Source organism: Mytilus edulis, chromosome 9, assembly GCF_963676685.1.
Source record: "Mytilus edulis chromosome 9, xbMytEdul2.2, whole genome shotgun sequence".
NCBI classification, from domain to species: Eukaryota; Metazoa; Mollusca; class Bivalvia; order Mytilida; family Mytilidae; genus Mytilus; species Mytilus edulis.
This window is the reverse complement of record NC_092352.1, coordinates 14,099,509-14,118,349: the sequence shown is the minus strand read 5'-3', so window position 1 is coordinate 14,118,349 and position 18,841 is coordinate 14,099,509. Positions and strand designations below refer to the sequence as shown.

The 18,841-nt window shown below is 32.7% G+C and overlaps 1 protein-coding gene across 1 annotated transcript; it reads left to right on the top strand.

Annotated features, from left to right (window-relative positions):
* Positions 1-7: 7 nt before the first annotated feature.
* On the top strand, positions 8-18,560 carry LOC139487670 (serine protease hepsin-like). Its single transcript, XM_071272628.1, has 4 exons — positions 8-653; positions 6,429-6,981; positions 15,262-15,398; positions 16,469-18,560. Exons 1-4 carry the CDS (start codon positions 573-575, stop codon positions 17,153-17,155), a joined length of 1,458 nt encoding a protein of 485 aa, XP_071128729.1. The 5' UTR covers positions 8-572; the 3' UTR covers positions 17,156-18,560.
* Positions 18,561-18,841: the final 281 nt, after the last annotated feature.

The window sequence follows — 18,841 nt, the reverse complement described above, 5'->3', positions numbered from 1 at the left end:
TTAGGTTAAACATAAATATAGAGCATCTCGCTGAAGGTGTAAGTCTCTTATCAGACGTCCATCGACCTTCATATTTCATTGCCTTGTCAATATATACTTACACTTTAAAATTCAAATATTAAAAGTATGTCACGAATCTAGATAGATTTGGCCAATAATCAAAATATATTGACAGATTTCTCGTCTAACAGTATGTAATTAGAGTTGCAGTGATTGCCTTCAGCTGATTTGTGAACTGTCTGTGGGATAATACAACTAAAAAATAAGGAGGAGTTAACCGCGTGCTTATATCAAAATTACATAGGACAAATTTAATATTATGAACATTTGGGATTGACTTATGTATTGTTATTCAATAGAGCACGCCTGGTTGTAATTTCTAATTTATAAGTAATTTCCTATGTATATTAAAATTTCTTGGTGATGTTGACTATTTGGACGGGTGGAATACAATTTCCAATGCTTTCGCCCACCTGTTAGATACTTGCATACTTAAAGGAATCACCCGTGTTGAGATTTTACAACAGATTACGGATGTACGTTATATTTGTCTGGATGTAGAAAAAGTGAGAATGCAGGTGTGTTTACATGAAATATTAACCTTCACAGCAACTTTAATTGTGTCTCTAAATGTGATTGAAAGTTCAACATTGGTAAGTTATTTTCTTTACATATAACTGGTAATTAACGTCATAAATATAATGTAAAATATTTGAAGTAACATAAAATATTCAATTTTTGAGTGTGCATCGCTTACTTGAAGAACGAACTATCAGTACAGATTAACCGACATATATAATTTAGTGTTTATTAATTAGGTGTTTTTTCCTGGTAATCTCCAGAAAACTATGAATCTTAATTTAAAATTAATTACACCGAAGGTAATCTTCGATGCTGATAATTATATTTCATTTTAGGATAGTGTTTATTGGTAATGTGATGGTATAATTGTTTTTGCTATTTTGGAATAGTTCGTGACTTCCGAATACATTTCCAGTCAAAAACTCATTAACAGGTGCTGTTTCTGAATAGGTTAGGTGTCATTAGTTCAAACGAATGAAAAATAACGCTCATCCTGTAGACATTTCTCATTAATCATTAAAAAATAGGAAAAATATGAAGCATTACTTCAAATATCAGGAAGTGTAATTGGCGATAATCGTAACTGTTTTACTAACACCACGACTGAAGGGAATGTTGCGTAAACTATTTTTAGAGAACAGCTTGCGCGTGTTCTGTTTTTTCTTATATCTACAGAAATTATACTAATTATCTTGTTTACTTACTTAGTCTATAATTACTACTACTATGTTTTTACGTAAAACTGATAGGAGCTCTACACACATCCTGTTTAACCTTCACGCTGTGTCACGGGTTTTAGCAACTTTCTACTTCATTTTTAACGAAGCATATTTCCCCAAAAACCAATTTAAGTGTATTGCCGATGGAAATGATCAGGAAATAGGAACTACCAACATGTCTGTTCTATTCGCAATCTGACGATTATTAAAATAAACATCACCAATTGATTAAAAGAAATACTCTATATCATAAATAATTATTGATAAAATATCTAGTGTAATGAAATTTATCTTTGATATGTTTTTTTTTTTACCAACTGATACGTCTTTTTAGCAGACGTCATTAATAGTACGTGCGCGTAAACTCATTTCTCAAAGCTGTATTCCATTGATAAAAGTCCTCAATGACCCTTTCCCTCGCTCAAGGATTTAATTTACGTTTCAATTCAAATCAATTTCAATTTTAGTGAAATGGTTTTTACGTCCGAGACATCTGAATAGGGAAACAGCTCAATGAATAATTTCAAAGTACATTTTAAAAACTATTTGTATACAAATGACTGTGAGTGGAATGTTTCTTTTCTTTAGAAAGTTTGAATTTAATGACAACAGAACACACAGAAACTCTAGCGTTTAAAAAAAAAAGAAAATTAGAGAAGATTTTTCTAAGTAACATCGGTTTTATACCCAGTCTTTTTTAGGCGAAGTTTAACGGAATAAATAATAATGCTAGATGATATATAATATTTTATAGTTGTGTTTATAGTTAATAGTTATTGCTTTATTTAATTTGATATTTCAGTTTTTCAGTTCACTAAAAATAATTTGGGTTCACGCTTTTTTCTTAAAAACTGAAAACTTGTTTGAAAATAGGATTTCTTTCAAGGATACTACTTAATCAAAGGCATATTTATATTTATAGTATGCCATTATTATCTGGTGTCTTTGATGGTTTATTTTATAGTGAATACTACAAACAGTCAAACTAAAATTTCCCATGAAACATATCTATAGTTTGAATCCATGCATGTAATGTTAAAACATAATATCTTTTTCAAAAGATCCCCTTACTACACTTCCCCCATCTGAAAGTAAATCCCATGTTTTGGAGGAGAGTCCGTTATTGCTCAGCTGAATGTATAAGTACACAGCCACGTTTGGCAGAACCGACTCAAATCTTAGGAAGGTTCTATCGGACTGTGGCCTGTTTATACAAGGCAACATTTCTAACCCTGTCAATCATGTCAATTATGCCCTTAAAATTTCCGTTGGCAGTTTGAATTCGTGGTCAAACATAATTAAAATTAGTTATCTTAGGCAAATAATACTAGAATTTTTTACACGATGTGACAAAAAGTTTACCTATTATGTCCTTCTTTGGTAAGCGGTATTATAATGAAGATTTGTCGACAGTTTATTGTGTTAGTCCAATAATAAGCACCTTTATCACGCAACTTTCCGGAAAATAGTGGAAAGACTTGACTATATATGTAACAGACATATAGCAATATCAGTTAGAAAGATGGAAGGGTAGTTAATTCATAGAAAGAAATTTGAAGTACTATACGTATATTTGGTATCAATGGAACTTTATCAGTAATATTGCTGTGAGGGAAAAAGGGTTTGAGCTACAATAGTTGGTCCGTTGTTCACAAATATAGTCCCTAGTGTTGACATTGGGTAACTTGCCATTAATTTTTATACCCCTTCCAAATTTATTTCTCCATGTTTAATGCCTCAAATTGCAAGAAGGGGGATGAAATTACACTGTAAGAAAATTTGGGTTCAGAATTTTAAAGGAAAGTAGTGATTTGGTCCAGCTGAAAAAGGTTGAAAATTAGCACTTCGGAAGCTGTCAAAAGATTTCATAAAATTGTCCATATTTTGAGTTAGAGCCGATGAAGTTTTCTATAATTTTAATATAATTTGTCCCAAAAGTAGTACAACACACTGTAAAATTTTATTGAGAAAGCCCAGGTGGGATTTTTTTTAATTTTCATTTATTTTCTAAAAGAAATGCACTACGAAATAATTGTGGTCTCGGACGGCAAACATTTGATGCAACATATATAGCTAATTTTAGGATTTTCAGTTTATGAACTATTTTTAGTCTGACACTCTGTAAGTGCCTTGAACGAAATGTTAGAGCAAAATGTCAAACATCTGATATCAAGAGGCAACACTTGAAAAGAATAAAAATACATGAGGTTGAAAAAATGCGACCAACATACTGTTAATAGTCAGATAAATGGTGATTGATTTTTGTAGTTAACCCTCTAACCGAAATTTTTGGCATTTTGACGGGTTGTTGCATTACTGCTCATTTTCTGTAAACTAATTTGATGCAGATTATTTAGTTAAGACATACATCCTTCTTGTAGTGCATTCTCAAAATTACACAAACACGTCAGGCAGCAATGTCGATGACCGATTTACAGGTTAGTGTACTAGTACTGTCAAGTCGTCATTTAGAGACTACTAATCGAACACGTAACAAACTTGGATATATACTGTTCATGTTGTATGCTTTAATTGACCTTTCTAACTCTTTTGATTCAAGCCTCACTGATATGTCTATTATAGACGAAACGCGCGCCTGTCGTACACACTTATTTATAATGAGTTTATAAATGTCCTTTTGGTATCGTTCGCTTCTGTTTATTATCTATCTAGTATACAACCTGTTTATTTAAACAAGTACAACACTACATATAAGTACTTTTGAGGGATATAGGACGTTGTGCAACAAACAATTATTGAGGGATCTGTAGTAAAAAAAAACCACTAAGTCTTTAATACCCAAAAGCAAATGTTAAGATAATTATAGTTATTTGACCTACTTTATTATTAGATGTAAATGACCGGAGTTGATAATTATAGGTATTAATTGCTGCATATTTAAAGTAACTATGAAGGTAAAACTCTTACTTATTTATATAATTACAACTTCATAGGCTATATATATATATATATGTTGACTAGAATCAATATTTTTTCCAGATGTTTCATCTTTAAATATGCATATACATTTGTATTTCCTTCCAGGTCTCAATTCCTTTGCTAATTAGTTTGAATCTTATTTCGGAAAACATGTTAACGTATTTTAAATGCAGAGATATGTTTAAAATAGTTTTGACATGTGTTTGTCGATGATAAAATCTACAAGTTCAGCTTATGAATGAAATATTTTATCCTGAAGAAATCGACATTTTAAGATTTCTATCATCTGACTTCGCTGTAGATGTCAGGAATTTGTCCTGAGGACGCGTGTCTCTCCTAATCCGCTTTCTTTCAGTTAAAATCAAAAGAAAATGACATATTTTCACTGTTATTATTTTATATATCTGATAATGATATATGAAAAAAGTAAAAAAAAAATATTTGCTTTATACAGATAGTTGACGATTTAATTAAAGATGATAGCTTTTAAGTCTTGAATAAGATACCTTATTACGTTAAACATTTTATTCTAATTGTATGGCCACTGTGTCCCAAAAGATATTTACTGATCATGACACATTAATGAAGTGGACAATCTGTAGATGTAATAAAAAATTCGTGCGTCCGAAGTGATTTTCTTGATTTACCTCTCCACCCAAATATATGAAAGGCAAGGATTTATAAATATATAGATTCATAAGGAGCTTGACTAGGTATATAAGTTATTTGGCATTGGGAAGGGCTTTTTCTTTTTAGTCATTTTGTTTAGTTTTAAATAGAGAAAAAAAAGGTTTCAGGTGTATTCGACCACACGGTATGAGTAACTCAGTTTTTCTCATTGTTGAAGGCCGTGCGGTTGCCTATAATTGATTACATCCACTTCATTTGAAATTCGATGGCTAGTTGTGTCATTGGCAATCATACCACAACTTATTTTTTTCATATTATAAGAAGGTAGACAACTGTATGCATTTTGTTTATTCTATTTCAAAAGGGAACTTTCTGCATTTTGATCGGTTATATCATTGTTGTTAATGTCCAGTGTCAAATATTTCACGCATATTGGAACGAGAACGAATTAAAAATTAATGTAATAGATATATTCTGTGTAGATATATTCTGAAAAGTGGATCGAACGAGATGGAGGGTGTGAATTTCGACTTTCACATCTAATGAAAAACAGCGTGCAATGACGTTTAAATATAGAAAAAAAAAATAATCGAAAATATAGAAAACTTGACCCGCAGATTTATATTTTTCGTGTATAAAGTGATATGGGATAAAAGTCAACAAAAATGAGACAGCTATCCATCAGAAGGACAGAATGTCCATAAATAAACATCTATTAGTCACCTTATAAGGTGCTATAGGACGAGATGGGTTCTACTTCAAAGTTCTCAACAGACTTATACATTCTTCTGGCATTCAAACCTCTCGTGACTACAAGAAAAATAATCCTTTGGGAAATTCGAAGGTATACACGTTTCTGTCTATGCCATTTTATTCTTAGCTTTCTATCGTGTTCCTAATTGAATTAAAATAATATCAGATGAAATCTAACAGTTAAATAACCAGCCGTGAATGCGTATACATTAACAATTTCTAAAATTAAATTTCTAAATGCTATTAGACTATTTGAATGTACGTTTTAATTACAAAAAACAGTTATGGTAATATTTTTAACAATTACTTCAAAATGTCAGGAGGCACAACACAATGCTTTTAGTTGTAATTGTAAAATTACCTCTTTATGGAAAATCAAACACCAGTTTTATTGAAAAGATATTTAAAAGTCAAATTCATTTTTTGCAATTACGAGTTTTTCATTTGGGTAGTAATAAACTAGACTTATTTGATTAACGTAATATAATTATACTGTCTATATATAGCTCCTGTCTGTTTGGTTTTTAAAATTGATTTAAAAGGGGTTTTATAAATGTCAACTGGTGATGGTATTAAAGACAATTTGGTCCCTTTAATTCGAAAATTATAGCAGATTTAAGAATTACAAATCGTTGAAATAACACCCTCCAACAGTCCATAAGACACAAGTATTTCGTATACATGAATAATGCTTTGTACTTATAAATACAATCATAGCTAGGCTCCCTAGAATCTTTGGTGGGGACATAAATGTTCTACGGTTGCATTCTTCTATTTTTTTATATTAATATTCTTATTTTTCAGGATATAGACAGCAAACGAACAACAGTTAACAGAATGATCCAGAAAGCTAATACTTCTTTAGACAATCTTCTGTCCAGTAAATTATTAAGTGACAATTATAGCACGTGGTCTGCTTGGTCTAGATGTAACAGAAGGTGCGAACAAACTCGGAAACGGACATGTATGCATCACAAAGTATGTGGTGATACAATCGTCAAAGACAAACAAAAGTGTATAAGAAAGACTGGTACCTGTAACTCTTTATCGTACAAAGTTATAGGCTACAGAAGGAGAAACAGATTGATAGAAGAACTTTTATATGACTTGTTATATGATACATGGTCCAATTGGGGAAGGTGTACTCGTGCGTGTAAGCGAAGACGGAATAGAAAATGTAAAGAATCCGATATATGCGGTAGTAGTTATATACAAGAAGAAAAGAAATGCCGACCACGAAGGACGTCTTGTAAAAAGTTAACACTTAATCCATTTTATTCTTCATCTGAAAAACAAAGTAAACATAGACGTAAATCAGGTTTTAAAGATCGCGAGCCATCAAGACCAAGACCAAAAGGTACATAGTTTTAAACTTTTGGATTTCGAAAACAAAAATGTGGTAGTAACTAAGGAACTATATTAACTTGAAACATGATTATTGTTCCACTTTGCTGATTTTGTTATGAAAACCAATGACCAGTGTTTATTTCATCTAAAACGCAATATCCAAAATATAAGAAAAAAAAAAATGAAATTCGAGCTGTTCCAGATGGGCTCACATACTTATCACTAAAATTGAAAGATTCTAAAAGATTAATATTGTTGAGCATATAAGCCAATGCCTATAAACGTATTTGGGAAACATTGTATTATATGTCCGTGGTCATAATGGCTTCGGCTAAAACATGCATTGGTTTGAGACCTTTTCATTAGCCAACAACATACCATCGAATTCGTGTGCTTTGAAAGAGGGACGAAAGATACCAAAGGGACAGTCAAACTCATAAATCTAAATCAAACTGACAACGCCATGGCTAAAAATGAAAAAGACAAACAAACAACAGCACACACGACACAACATAGAAAACTAAAGAATAAACAACACGAACCCCACCAAAAAACTAGGGGTGATCTCAGGTGCTCCGGAAGGGTAAGCAGATCCTGCTCCACATGCGGCACCCTTCGTGTTGCTTATGTGATAACAAATCCGGTAAATAGTCTAATTCGGTAAGTCACATTCATGAAAGGAAAGGGGATTGTAGTTACGACGTAAGGAACATATCCGATATCATTTGTGAAACGGTTATTCCATAACGGTCAGCCAACTCGTGATGGCGTCCGTAAAATTTATCATCTTTTTTGTCGTAAAGTTTTGTTTTCAACCAACCCTCATTGTCAATTTCTAGATGTAAGTCAAGATATGAGGCCGACTTAACTGTATCTGTAGTATCCTTTATCTCTAGCTCGATTGGATAGATGTGTTCCACATAGTCACCAAATTTTGAATTATTTAGTGAAAGAACATCATCTATATAGCGAAAAGTAGAGTTAAAGGATATTGCTAACTTCTTATCTTTCTTCCTAAGAAGTTCCTACATGAAGTCAGCCTCATAATAATAAAGAAACAAGTCGGCAAGTAGAGGGGCACAGTTTGTTCCCATTGGAATGCCGACAGTCTGTTGAAAAACACGTCCTCCGAACGTAACAAATATGTTGTCAATCAAGAAATCAAGCATCTTGATAATATCAGTTTCAGAGATTTTTTTGTTCGAATCAGAGTGATCCTTTACAAAGTAGGATTTACCCCTCCCTAAGACAAGATTCTTGTATCTACGTTGGCCATTCTTTTTTACGAAGCAAAGCAATACCAACTCTTTCAATTTGTCTTTTAGTTTGAAATGTGGAATACTAGTGTACAGAGTAGAAACGTCAAATACTTTGGGCTAAATAAGAAACAAAAACCTATGCATTTTCTTTTTTAAGAAACGAGTGAAGAACTGAAACAGGTGCGATTCTTAGGATTAATCATCTTTTGTGCTAGCAACTTTACTAGATTTATTGGAATATCTTTGATATAAACCGTTGTCATTTGATACCAAGGAGAAATGTAGGCATCTGAACACTTGCAATATTGTTTTGAACATTATGTTTACATTTCGAAACGGCACAATCTCTCCAAAATAATCAATGGTTCTATTTTTTTTTAATCTCAAGCAGGCATGGGGTAAAGCAAAGGAGTAGGTCCGGTAAGGCCCCTTTTTGGCCCAAAAATATAACAGTTTTACAAAATTGTTAAAATGTAAACGTTTAGTTATTTATTGGACAGTTGAATGCTTCTGCTACATAAATATGGGCTGTTTTTGACAATACAATGCACATATATCGGGTTGTAGCACCATTAAGTCATGCTAAATTACTGAAATCTTCAAAATTCTATCATTTTAGTTAAATTTTAGACGGTTTCCGTGTAAAACGAAAGTGGCCGCATTCGTGTTCATCCTTAATATTGCAATGTAAGTTGTATTTTATGATAATACATAACATATATAAAGGTTGTGGATGAACACGGATGCGGCCACTTTCATTTTTGACAAAAACAATCTGAAAAGTGACGTTTTTTGGCATATTTGAGAGATTTTTCATATTTGAGCTTCAATCGGATCGTTTTTAATGACTTAATCAGTTAAAATCTTTCACATAAACTAATTGAATCAAGTGAAATAGACACTTAAGTGTTTAAAAAGTGGTCAAAATCTTTCTTCAGATGAAACTGAAATTTGAGGCCAAAATGAGTCCTTACCGGACCTTCTCCTTTGTAATTGTAATGCACATGGTAATTGGATTACATATTCCCAAGTAATTGCATGTAATGTGTAATGCAGCAATTTTTTCTCAGCTGACATGTGGATAATGTAAATTTTTGACATACATTTCATTAAACTCCAATGAGAAATCTCTAGGTGCAAAGTGCTTTTAATGTCGATTCTCCGTGAAATTGTTCAGACTGACTCTTTAAAATTATCGATCTGCGTTTAATTTCGAACTTTTCGGACATATTGCTGTAGTTCACCGATCGAAACGATGCATTTGTGTCCTTGTATCACTGGCGATATTTTACAACGAATGGAATTGTTTAACGACCTTGATTGGCTATACAGTCCCTGCACGGTAGGCCCTGGCTTACGCCTTTTTAGGTAGACATGTTATCGCGGTCTTCGATCTTTAAATACCGGAAAAGTCGTCTGATCCGCTGTAAATTAATCGATTGTGAATTCTGATGACAGGTGATATGTACATAGCAGAAGACTATTTTTTTTTCTGACAAGGATATTGAACAGTCTGCTATATAAATGGATTTTTTAACAGGTCAAATATTCACATTTTGTTCTTTGAATAACTTACTTCACTAGTATCGAACAATGTACAGCTAGCAGTGAAACATGATTGCGGAATTAAGAATTTAGTAGCATAGATTTTAAAGGCTAGTCGTGTGATATGTTTTATATTTAGCAAAAGTTTGCACTGAAACTTGGTGCAGAAAAAAAAGGTACCGTTGATGTTATTGTTCCGATACAGATTAGGTTGTTGATAAGTAAGCATTTATTCTGTGAATTTAACAAATCAAAAATACCTCAGTACATAAAATTAAGAATACCTATTATTATTAAACATGTAAGCAACACACGCCCTATATTTTATCTGTATAATTTTTCTGCGACAATGCAGATATTAATGGGCTGGATAATTATTTTCTTTGTTATCCGCACAGTATTGCATAAAACACAAATAACAAACTTACGTCCAGACTGCATATAAATGGAACGCAATACGCAAGTGCCACACCTTCAATTGTAAAAGTAATTTATATATTCAGGCATATTGCTGTTTATATCTAATAACGTATACCATCAAAGAAAATTAAATTACGGCAATGTCAGACCGGTTATTTCTCCGATTCATAATATTCATTGTAGATAAATGATTTCTCGCCAAAGTGGAGTTGATGACTTTCCGCTATTAACTCGGTAATAACTAGTTCCTCGATATTGATCTGAAATCGAAAAATACCCTATGATTGATCACCCTAAAACAAATACGTATGGTCCTGTGTTAGATAACATGGTAAAATGTCTATCAATGTCTGACCCGATTTATTTAATAAACTCGAGATTTATAGACATACGACGTTGGTATGTCTTGAGTGAAAATGTTTTGATATACAAATGGCTATTAATTACTTTACAGATATATACGAGGGACTGGCTGACTACAAATCAGTATGGAATTGTACCTGCTACTAAATTGAGTGACTGCTGTGCAAAAAAAAATAATCTCAATTCAAATTTGAAACAGTAGTTTTTGTATACGGTCACACAATTTTGGCGGTATTCATGATGCTGTCGTTTGTTATATCTATAATGGTCCAATAAGACAACTTAGGTTTTAGTTAACTGAACATTCTGAGAGAAAACAAACCCACAAAAGCGACAAAGGCATTATACATAGAGCTTTTTTTTAATTATGGAAATTTGAACAATATTTTTAAGGTTTTCCGTTTGAATTCCTAAATTTAAATGATCAACGCATCCACTATAAATTAAAAATGGGCCGAAGAGTGTCCTGAACCAGACATTCTAAATACTAGTTTTGATTTTCACTGATATCTTTGACTTTAATAGATTAGCTTTTATTGCTATTCTTCATCTTAAAGTCAACTCAGAGCAAATCAAATCTCTCACCTAATTGCAAATTTAAGACGGGTCCTAGCACCGGTTGCAACAACATTCTTCGCAAAAATAATTTGAGTATAGACTTGAGTTTAAACATATTTATTTATAGTGGATTGGGAAACAAGTTTTGCAACTTATATTAATCCCTTTCCACTTTGCGGGTGCGAGTACTGCCTTGTAGCGGCATTAGCCTGCTCTTTTTCGATATCTACAAGGGTGTCTTTAACGTGCAAGAGATATGGCTTTCTCTTAACACGGGTCAGCCATTTTTCGTCCCCTTCCGACGGACTATCATCGTTTCATTAAGACCATACTTGCAGATAGTGTCAAGGGAGAGCCGAAAATTGAGTTTCTGAAATTTTCATCCCTAAACGGGAATCGAACCAAGAACCTTTGTGTTAGTAGTCCGATGCACTAACCACTACACCACGGCTTGTAAGACGTAGCACCACCAACTCGGGCCCAGTCAAAAAGAACATATTGGAGAGTAGAACATATTTGATTATACACGTACTAGAAACATTTGTCGAGTCTAATGTGCTGGAATGACTTAAACCGACGTTTACTAGATGATGATTGAAGTTTTAAACGGCTTGGACTGGCTATACAGCCCTAGTTTACTAAATGTCAGAAAGCTATGATTTTATATAAGTTTTATCTCTTATTGTTTTCGAGATTATGAAGATAATGGTTTCTGAGGTTTGTTCAAATAACCGTACGTTCATACAATTCTATGTAGCATTTTTTTCCCTTTCATGTCATGAAACATTAGTTTCAAATTATGCTAGAGTCTTAGCCGGGTTTTACTTGTAAAATTGCAATCCAACAACATCAATAGACCAGCAATCAGAGACCTTGTTGTGTTTTTTTAAAAAGCCAGCAATCAGAGACCTTGCTGTGTCTACAAAAAGCCAACAATCAGAAACCTTGCTGTGTTTTCAAAAAGCCAACAATCAGAGACCTTGCTGTATTTACGAAAAACCAGCAATCAGAGACCTAGCTGTGTTTACAAAAAGCCAGCAATCAGAGACCTTGCTTTGTTTAAAGTGCTTAGAAACTTCATTACACAAACCAAGAATGTTGAAATGTATAGATCAAAATTCTATCAATACAGAAAAAAGTAATTAATAACAGTACAGGTTGCTCAGAATAACGGGAAGGTGGAAAGTAATTAAAAGATGATATTTGATGTAAAACGTCAATTTAAATTACCAAATTATTTATATCTTTTGCTTAAAACCGCATCAAACAATTATATAATAGTAATCCGTTTGAAGGTTTTGTTAATCGTCTTTTTATACCTGCTGAACAGAACAGGAAGAACCGACGGCAATCGTACACAGGGAATCCGAAACTACCGATGATTTAACGATCAAATAGCTGCTATTGATTTTGGTCTTATTAAAAAATTGTTTCAGAAGCAGTATTATACTTCCCGTGTGGAACCGATAGATTGTCGTTTTAATATAAAACGGTCAATTGTTGATATAAAAAATACATACTGGTGACCAACCATACCATTTCTACTGCACCATATGCACATTTCAACAATTACCGTCTCTACATTCATGCTCAAGGCGAAATAATTTGAAAATTCAAAACCTTATTAAAATTTAAAGTGCTGATATAACCAAAAAATAAAGAAGACCAGGATGTATAGCAGAACCACATAAAAGAATCAGAGCTATGCTTGAGGAAAATTGTTCAATAATTTAAATAGTTTTCTAAAGATATATAACAGCAAATTAAAAAAAAACCTAGAGGCTCTCAAGAGCCTGTGTCGCTCACCTGGGTCTATATGCATATTAAACAATGGACACAGATAAATTCATGACAAAATTGTGTTTTGGTGATCATGATGTGTTTGTAGATCTTACTTTACTGGACATTCTTCTTGCTACAATTATCTCTATCTATAATGAACTTGGCCCCGTAATTACAGTGGAAAATATATTCTAAAAATTATGAAAATTGTTAAAAAATGACTACAAAGGGCAATAACTCCTTAAGGGGTAAATTGACAATTTTGGTCATGTTGACTTATTTGTAGATCTTACTTTGCTGAACATTATTGCTGTTTACAGTTTATCTCTATCTATTATAATATTCAAGAAAATAACCAAAATCTGCAAAATTTGCTTAAAATTACAAATTCTGGGGCAGCAACCCAACAACAGGTTGTCTGTTTTGTCTGAAAATTAGGGCAGATAAATTTTAACCTGATGAACACTCCCTGTCAGATTTGCTCTAAATGCTTTGGTTTCAGAGATATAAGCCAAAACCTACATTTTACTATTTTTAGCCATGGAGGCCATCTTGGTTGGTTGGCAGGTTCACGCCACACATTTTTAAAACTAGATACCAAAATGACAATTGACTATAAAGGGCAATAACTTCTATAAAGGGGTCAACTGACCATTTCAGTCATGTTGACTTATTTGTAAACTTACTTTGCTGACCATTATTGCTGTTTACAGTTTATCTCTATCTATAATAATATTCAAGATAATAATCAAAAAAAGTAAAATTTCCTTAAAATTACCAATTTAGGGGTAGCAAACCAACAACGGGTTGTCCGATTCATCTGAAAGTTTCAGGGAAGATAGATCTTGACCTGATAAACAATTTTACCCCTTGTCAGATTTGCTCTAAATGCTTTGGTTTTTGAGTTATAAGCCAAAAACTGCATTTTACCCCTATGTTGACCGGGTCACCGGACACATTTTGTAAACTGGATACCCCAATGATTATTGTAGCCAAGTTTTGATTAATTTGGCCCAGTAGTTTCAGAGGCGAATATTTTTGTAAAGTTAAGGACGACGGACGCCGGACGCAAAGTGATGGGAAAAGCTCACTTGGCTCTTCGGGCCAGGTGAGCTACAAACAAGACCTATATTTGCATGCCATTACATAGGTTCTGAGTTACAATTGTAAATGAATTCATTACAGACGAAACGGAAGATCTGTTATAAACACCAGATTCCTAAAATCATTAAGTTATAACGTCACCCACTAAAATACATGTTTCAAAAATTGCATATGTAAAATAAATGCATTTACTAAATAAATATTATCTGCCATAATATTTTTAATGATCGTATTGTTTTTCTAATAGCTCAAGAATTTTATAAAAGCTGTTTTAATAACCTAGAGCGATTGAAAGAGTATTTAGTTACGTTTTCTTCTTTACAATCTTATTTTCTTTGGTAAGAAATTAAGGATTGATTTTGTCCCAAGTAAATACGTAAATGAGACATTCCTAGAAATTTTGTACAGTAAGTTCAAAATGAGATGCGTGATAACTATAACTATGCAGAAATCAAACACTTTTAACGTAAAGATATGCATACCATGATAAACAAAGGGGTTTGAAATCCTCGAAAATTGGTATCTAACGAATATTACTGAATTCACAGTAAATATCTATTTAGTATGATTTAGCTTATATAAGTGGCCTTCAAGGTTTTTTTTTAAGTTTTAAAAATGATCTTTTATTAAGTCTCTAGCGTACATCTTGGTCTGATGAATATCTTTAAAACACTGCAGTCATTCTTGATGGAGTGTGATCTCTCCTTCTCTGAAAAAAATACCCCTTGGAGAAAATGTCAAAATTGTCAAATACATCAGCATAACACTGTTAGATATATGCAAATTTTATTGTTTACTCACGAGAAGTCGAGACAACTGTAACAATTATACCATATATACATTTTTCGTTCAATTCAACAATGTCGAAACTGGTTTGTTTAGTACCATTTTGGGATGCCAAAACAGGCAACACTGCTAGCTTTAGACTACTGTACCAATAGGTTAGACTTCATTATAATTAGTTGCATGATGTATTTTTACGTCGACTTGAAAGGTTATCATCTAGTTTATGATGTATATCTTTCTATGTAGTTCTTTGCATCAATAAATATTTAAAATAGACTGTATAGAGCTTCCGGTGTTAAAAGGATGACACCGTTGCTTTTCACACAAAAACATGTTTTTTTTGTACATGCATATGTTGACTGCGAAATAGCTACGATACATGTTCTCAGTAGTTCACGAAAACATTGAAAAATCTAAATGTATGTTGACATTGTTTTTTTTTAAATAAACAAATTCTATCTTTCATTTTGAAGGTGACAAGTCGAAAACCCATTCCACTATAATATCATCAACGCTAGAGGACATGAAAGGTCAGTGCGGAGTACGTAGTGGCGGATCATACAGAATAGTAGGGGGTAAAGAGGCCACACCTTACAGCTGGCCGTGGCAGGTAAATCATTATGATAAAACTATCATTATCAAAGATGAAGAGCATGATATTGTCAAAAATACTCATAAATTTACACGGTTTGCATGATAACCACAAAAAAAACCCACTTTTTACGCAAATCATTTATTATATTTAAAAAAAATATTCATGTTATTACAGTTAGGAAATCTGTATATTTAACGTAAAGAGACAAGAGATACATGATAGATAAAATATTATAAAGATGAATGAAACGTGCATTGCTTTAATCTCGAAAATCTATTTTACTCATCATTTATATTGTATTATAACACTTCTTCTTTAGTCGGAACTAATTTTAAGTGTAAAGGAATCAAAAACCCGATTTGATCCTTGTCAGGCTAATTCGGGTATTTATTATTTATAAATCAAAAATAGATAGTAGTAAACGGCCATGAGACAACACTCCCAAGAAAGCGCAAGTGCTAACACACAGATCGTAAGCAAGGGTGCATAAGGAGAAGGGAATTTTTTTTTTTTTTTTTTATTTAAACTGAAAATGAAACCGTTATGTTTTTAACACTCTTAAAAATATTATATTGCAATACTACAATCTCATCTTTATAATTGTGAGTGCCGATTATTGTTACACTTCCGCAATATTAATTTGACCCGTGTTTTCTCACTTTCTAACTTGGTCAGATTCTTTGAAATATTTGTATTTAAATTGTAAATAAATGCATTTAATTTGATAATGAGCACTTTTCCCTATTTATATGATTGTATCCTGCAATCAGCAAACTATTGCACAAGTAACAGATATACAAATAAATGTTTGCTTTTTTGTGCTTGTACAAATAAAGTCTCATGTTACTGCGCTTCCATGTTGAGTAAGCGGTATTGTGAATATAATTTATCTGCGTAACAATCTATTTTGGGTTGCTCTTCGCGCTATGTGGATGTCTCTGAAAAATCAGAAACAATGATTTGAATATAAACTACACCACTATAACTGAAATTCAAGTGCCGGCAAAAAATTGTAGAATAAAAACAATATTTGTATATAAATGTCGGAAATATTAAATATAACTTTCCTAAATTAAATGTTTCAGGTTGCAATTTTAACAAGATGGAAAGAACAATATTGTGGAGGGACCCTTATCGCCCCTGGATGGGTGTTAACGGCAGCACATTGTATAAGAAAACGCGGCAAACGACGGAGGGTAATTGTCAGAATAGGAGAACACGATATGCGTTTAGTAGAAGGAAGGGAAGTTGACCTGCGTCTTGATAGTGATTACCCACATCACAACTTTGATTACGAAACAATAACCAATGACATTGCTTTGCTAAGACTCAAGAAACCAGAAAAAGTAAAGAATAACGTGGAGTACGCATGTCTACCAGAGGAAGGAGAAGACATTCCAGACCAAACAATGTGTATGACAGTTGGATGGGGAAAGGAAAAAAATACGCATCTTTTCGGATCGACTGTTTTACAAGAAGCTGAAGTTCCTATTGTTAACAAGAAGAAATGTCGGAAGGCATTCGACTACAAGATAACTGAGAAACAGATATGCGCGGGCTACAAAAAAGGCGGGATAGATTCGTGTGCTGGTGACAGTGGAGGCCCACTTTTATGCCCAAAGAATATTAACGGTACAACGCGATGGATTGTCTACGGTGTAACAAGTTACGGGGAAGGGTGTGGTCAGAAGGGTAAATACGGTATTTATACAAACGTTTCACATTATATTCGTTGGATCAACAAAATTATAAAACAGAATGAAAAACCGTAAAATGTGTATGCATGAGTAATAAAAAGAACATCACATGCAAGGAGACAGAGAAGGGTTAAACGAGTCATTAACTCTCATTACATGCTACTAAGGATAATTTTTGAAGATAAAAAAGATCAAACCCAAACCTTTGATTGATAGTGATTAGGTAGGTTACAGTTCATACGGGTATTTTAAAAGGCAGCAAAGTGACTAACGTGTGCGTATGTTTGAACATGTGATAGAAGAAGATTATCAATGTTTCAATATTTGTTGAATGTTGAACAAATCAAACGGGTTAACGATTTTATTGCATTTATTACTAATGGTATTAATGAACTATGATTATTAACGGAAAACATGATATTATAAGTGTGGAATGATAAGAAATGTGTCAAACCCATACTGTTTTAACAACTTTAAACCATGTAAATGGCGAACATAGACCCCTGTTTGAAGGGGAATGATATTATATGATTTATATGAACACATTCCTATGGTTTACGCATTTACTGCCTCTTTAGTTTAGTATTGTCCAGAGCCCCACAAATGACAAAATATCTAAAAAAAGCAACCAAGTCTTTAGTTGTTTCATATATTTTTCAACTCCCTCAGGAAAAGTTGACTTTGACTGTTGTTTTAACGTCCTATCTGGTCGTATATCTCTGTAACTGTTTCGGTTCTTATACAAACGTGACTCTCAATATTCGGCTGTTCGCGATTCTGATGTAGTTAAAAACAGAAAAGCGCTTTGGACGTATGCATAAATAAAGTGTTGTTTAAAATTATTTAGTTCATCCGAACTATTATCTATCTGTCGAACTTGTGGGATTTCGTTACATTTTCTCAGAAGACATTTATCTTATCAGTAAAAACAAACGTATAACATTAAAAAATATACTTTTTGACTAAAATAACCTTTAATATAATGTTACATGAGCGCATAACTAATTTGATATATTTTCTTTTGAGACCAGAAAAAGATACTTTAGATTCTCAAAGGACCTACACCGCGTTAACATGATGATTAACTTTGAATAATCTATCCAAATTTAGTTACAAAGATGAAAACAATTTATATGACGTTACCTGCAAATATTGAAAAATCTTTATCATATTAAAAATTTAAAATAGATGTTAGTTCCGGATACGTTTTTGCGTGATATATAATCACTTTATATAAGAGAAAACATACATTTATAAATAATCGACTAGTCAAGCTCTCGGGGGGATACAAAAGCCCACCTGTATATGTAAAAACATTATTGCTAGCTCTTGATCACATTTGATAAAAATACTCGAAACAAGATTTTACATTTGTTGATGTCGTCTCTGTATATTTAATGTTGTAATTGTATTTTTGATTATATTTGTATGTTTGAATTGTACGAATGTGAGAACCAAGAATAAACATTATGAATGCTCATTTTCATTTATGACACTAGATAATAAAATAATGCATAACTCTATTTTCAGAATCATACATTAAAATGTATGACACTTATAACATATCACGAGTTTAGTAAAAGTAAAACCTTACTATTATTGTAGATAAAACACAGCAAAGTAATTTTACTCCTTCATCCCATTTGCGTCTTTGAGCGAAATTACAAACATAAAATAACCAACGACTGGGCGTTTACTAGTCAAAGTTTTATTGCTAGGTCATACATGTGGAAAATTGTTCGTTACATATTGAAAATTACT

Coding starts and splice junctions, on each gene's coding strand:
- LOC139487670 (XM_071272628.1), top strand. CDS start 573: ATGCAGGTGTGTTTACATGAAATATTAACCTTCACAGCAACTTTAATT. Junction 6,982..15,261: donor ATCAAGACCAAGACCAAAAG/GTACATAGTTTT, acceptor TTCATTTTGAAG/GTGACAAGTCGAAAACCCAT. Junction 15,399..16,468: donor CTTACAGCTGGCCGTGGCAG/GTAAATCATTAT, acceptor TAAATGTTTCAG/GTTGCAATTTTAACAAGATG.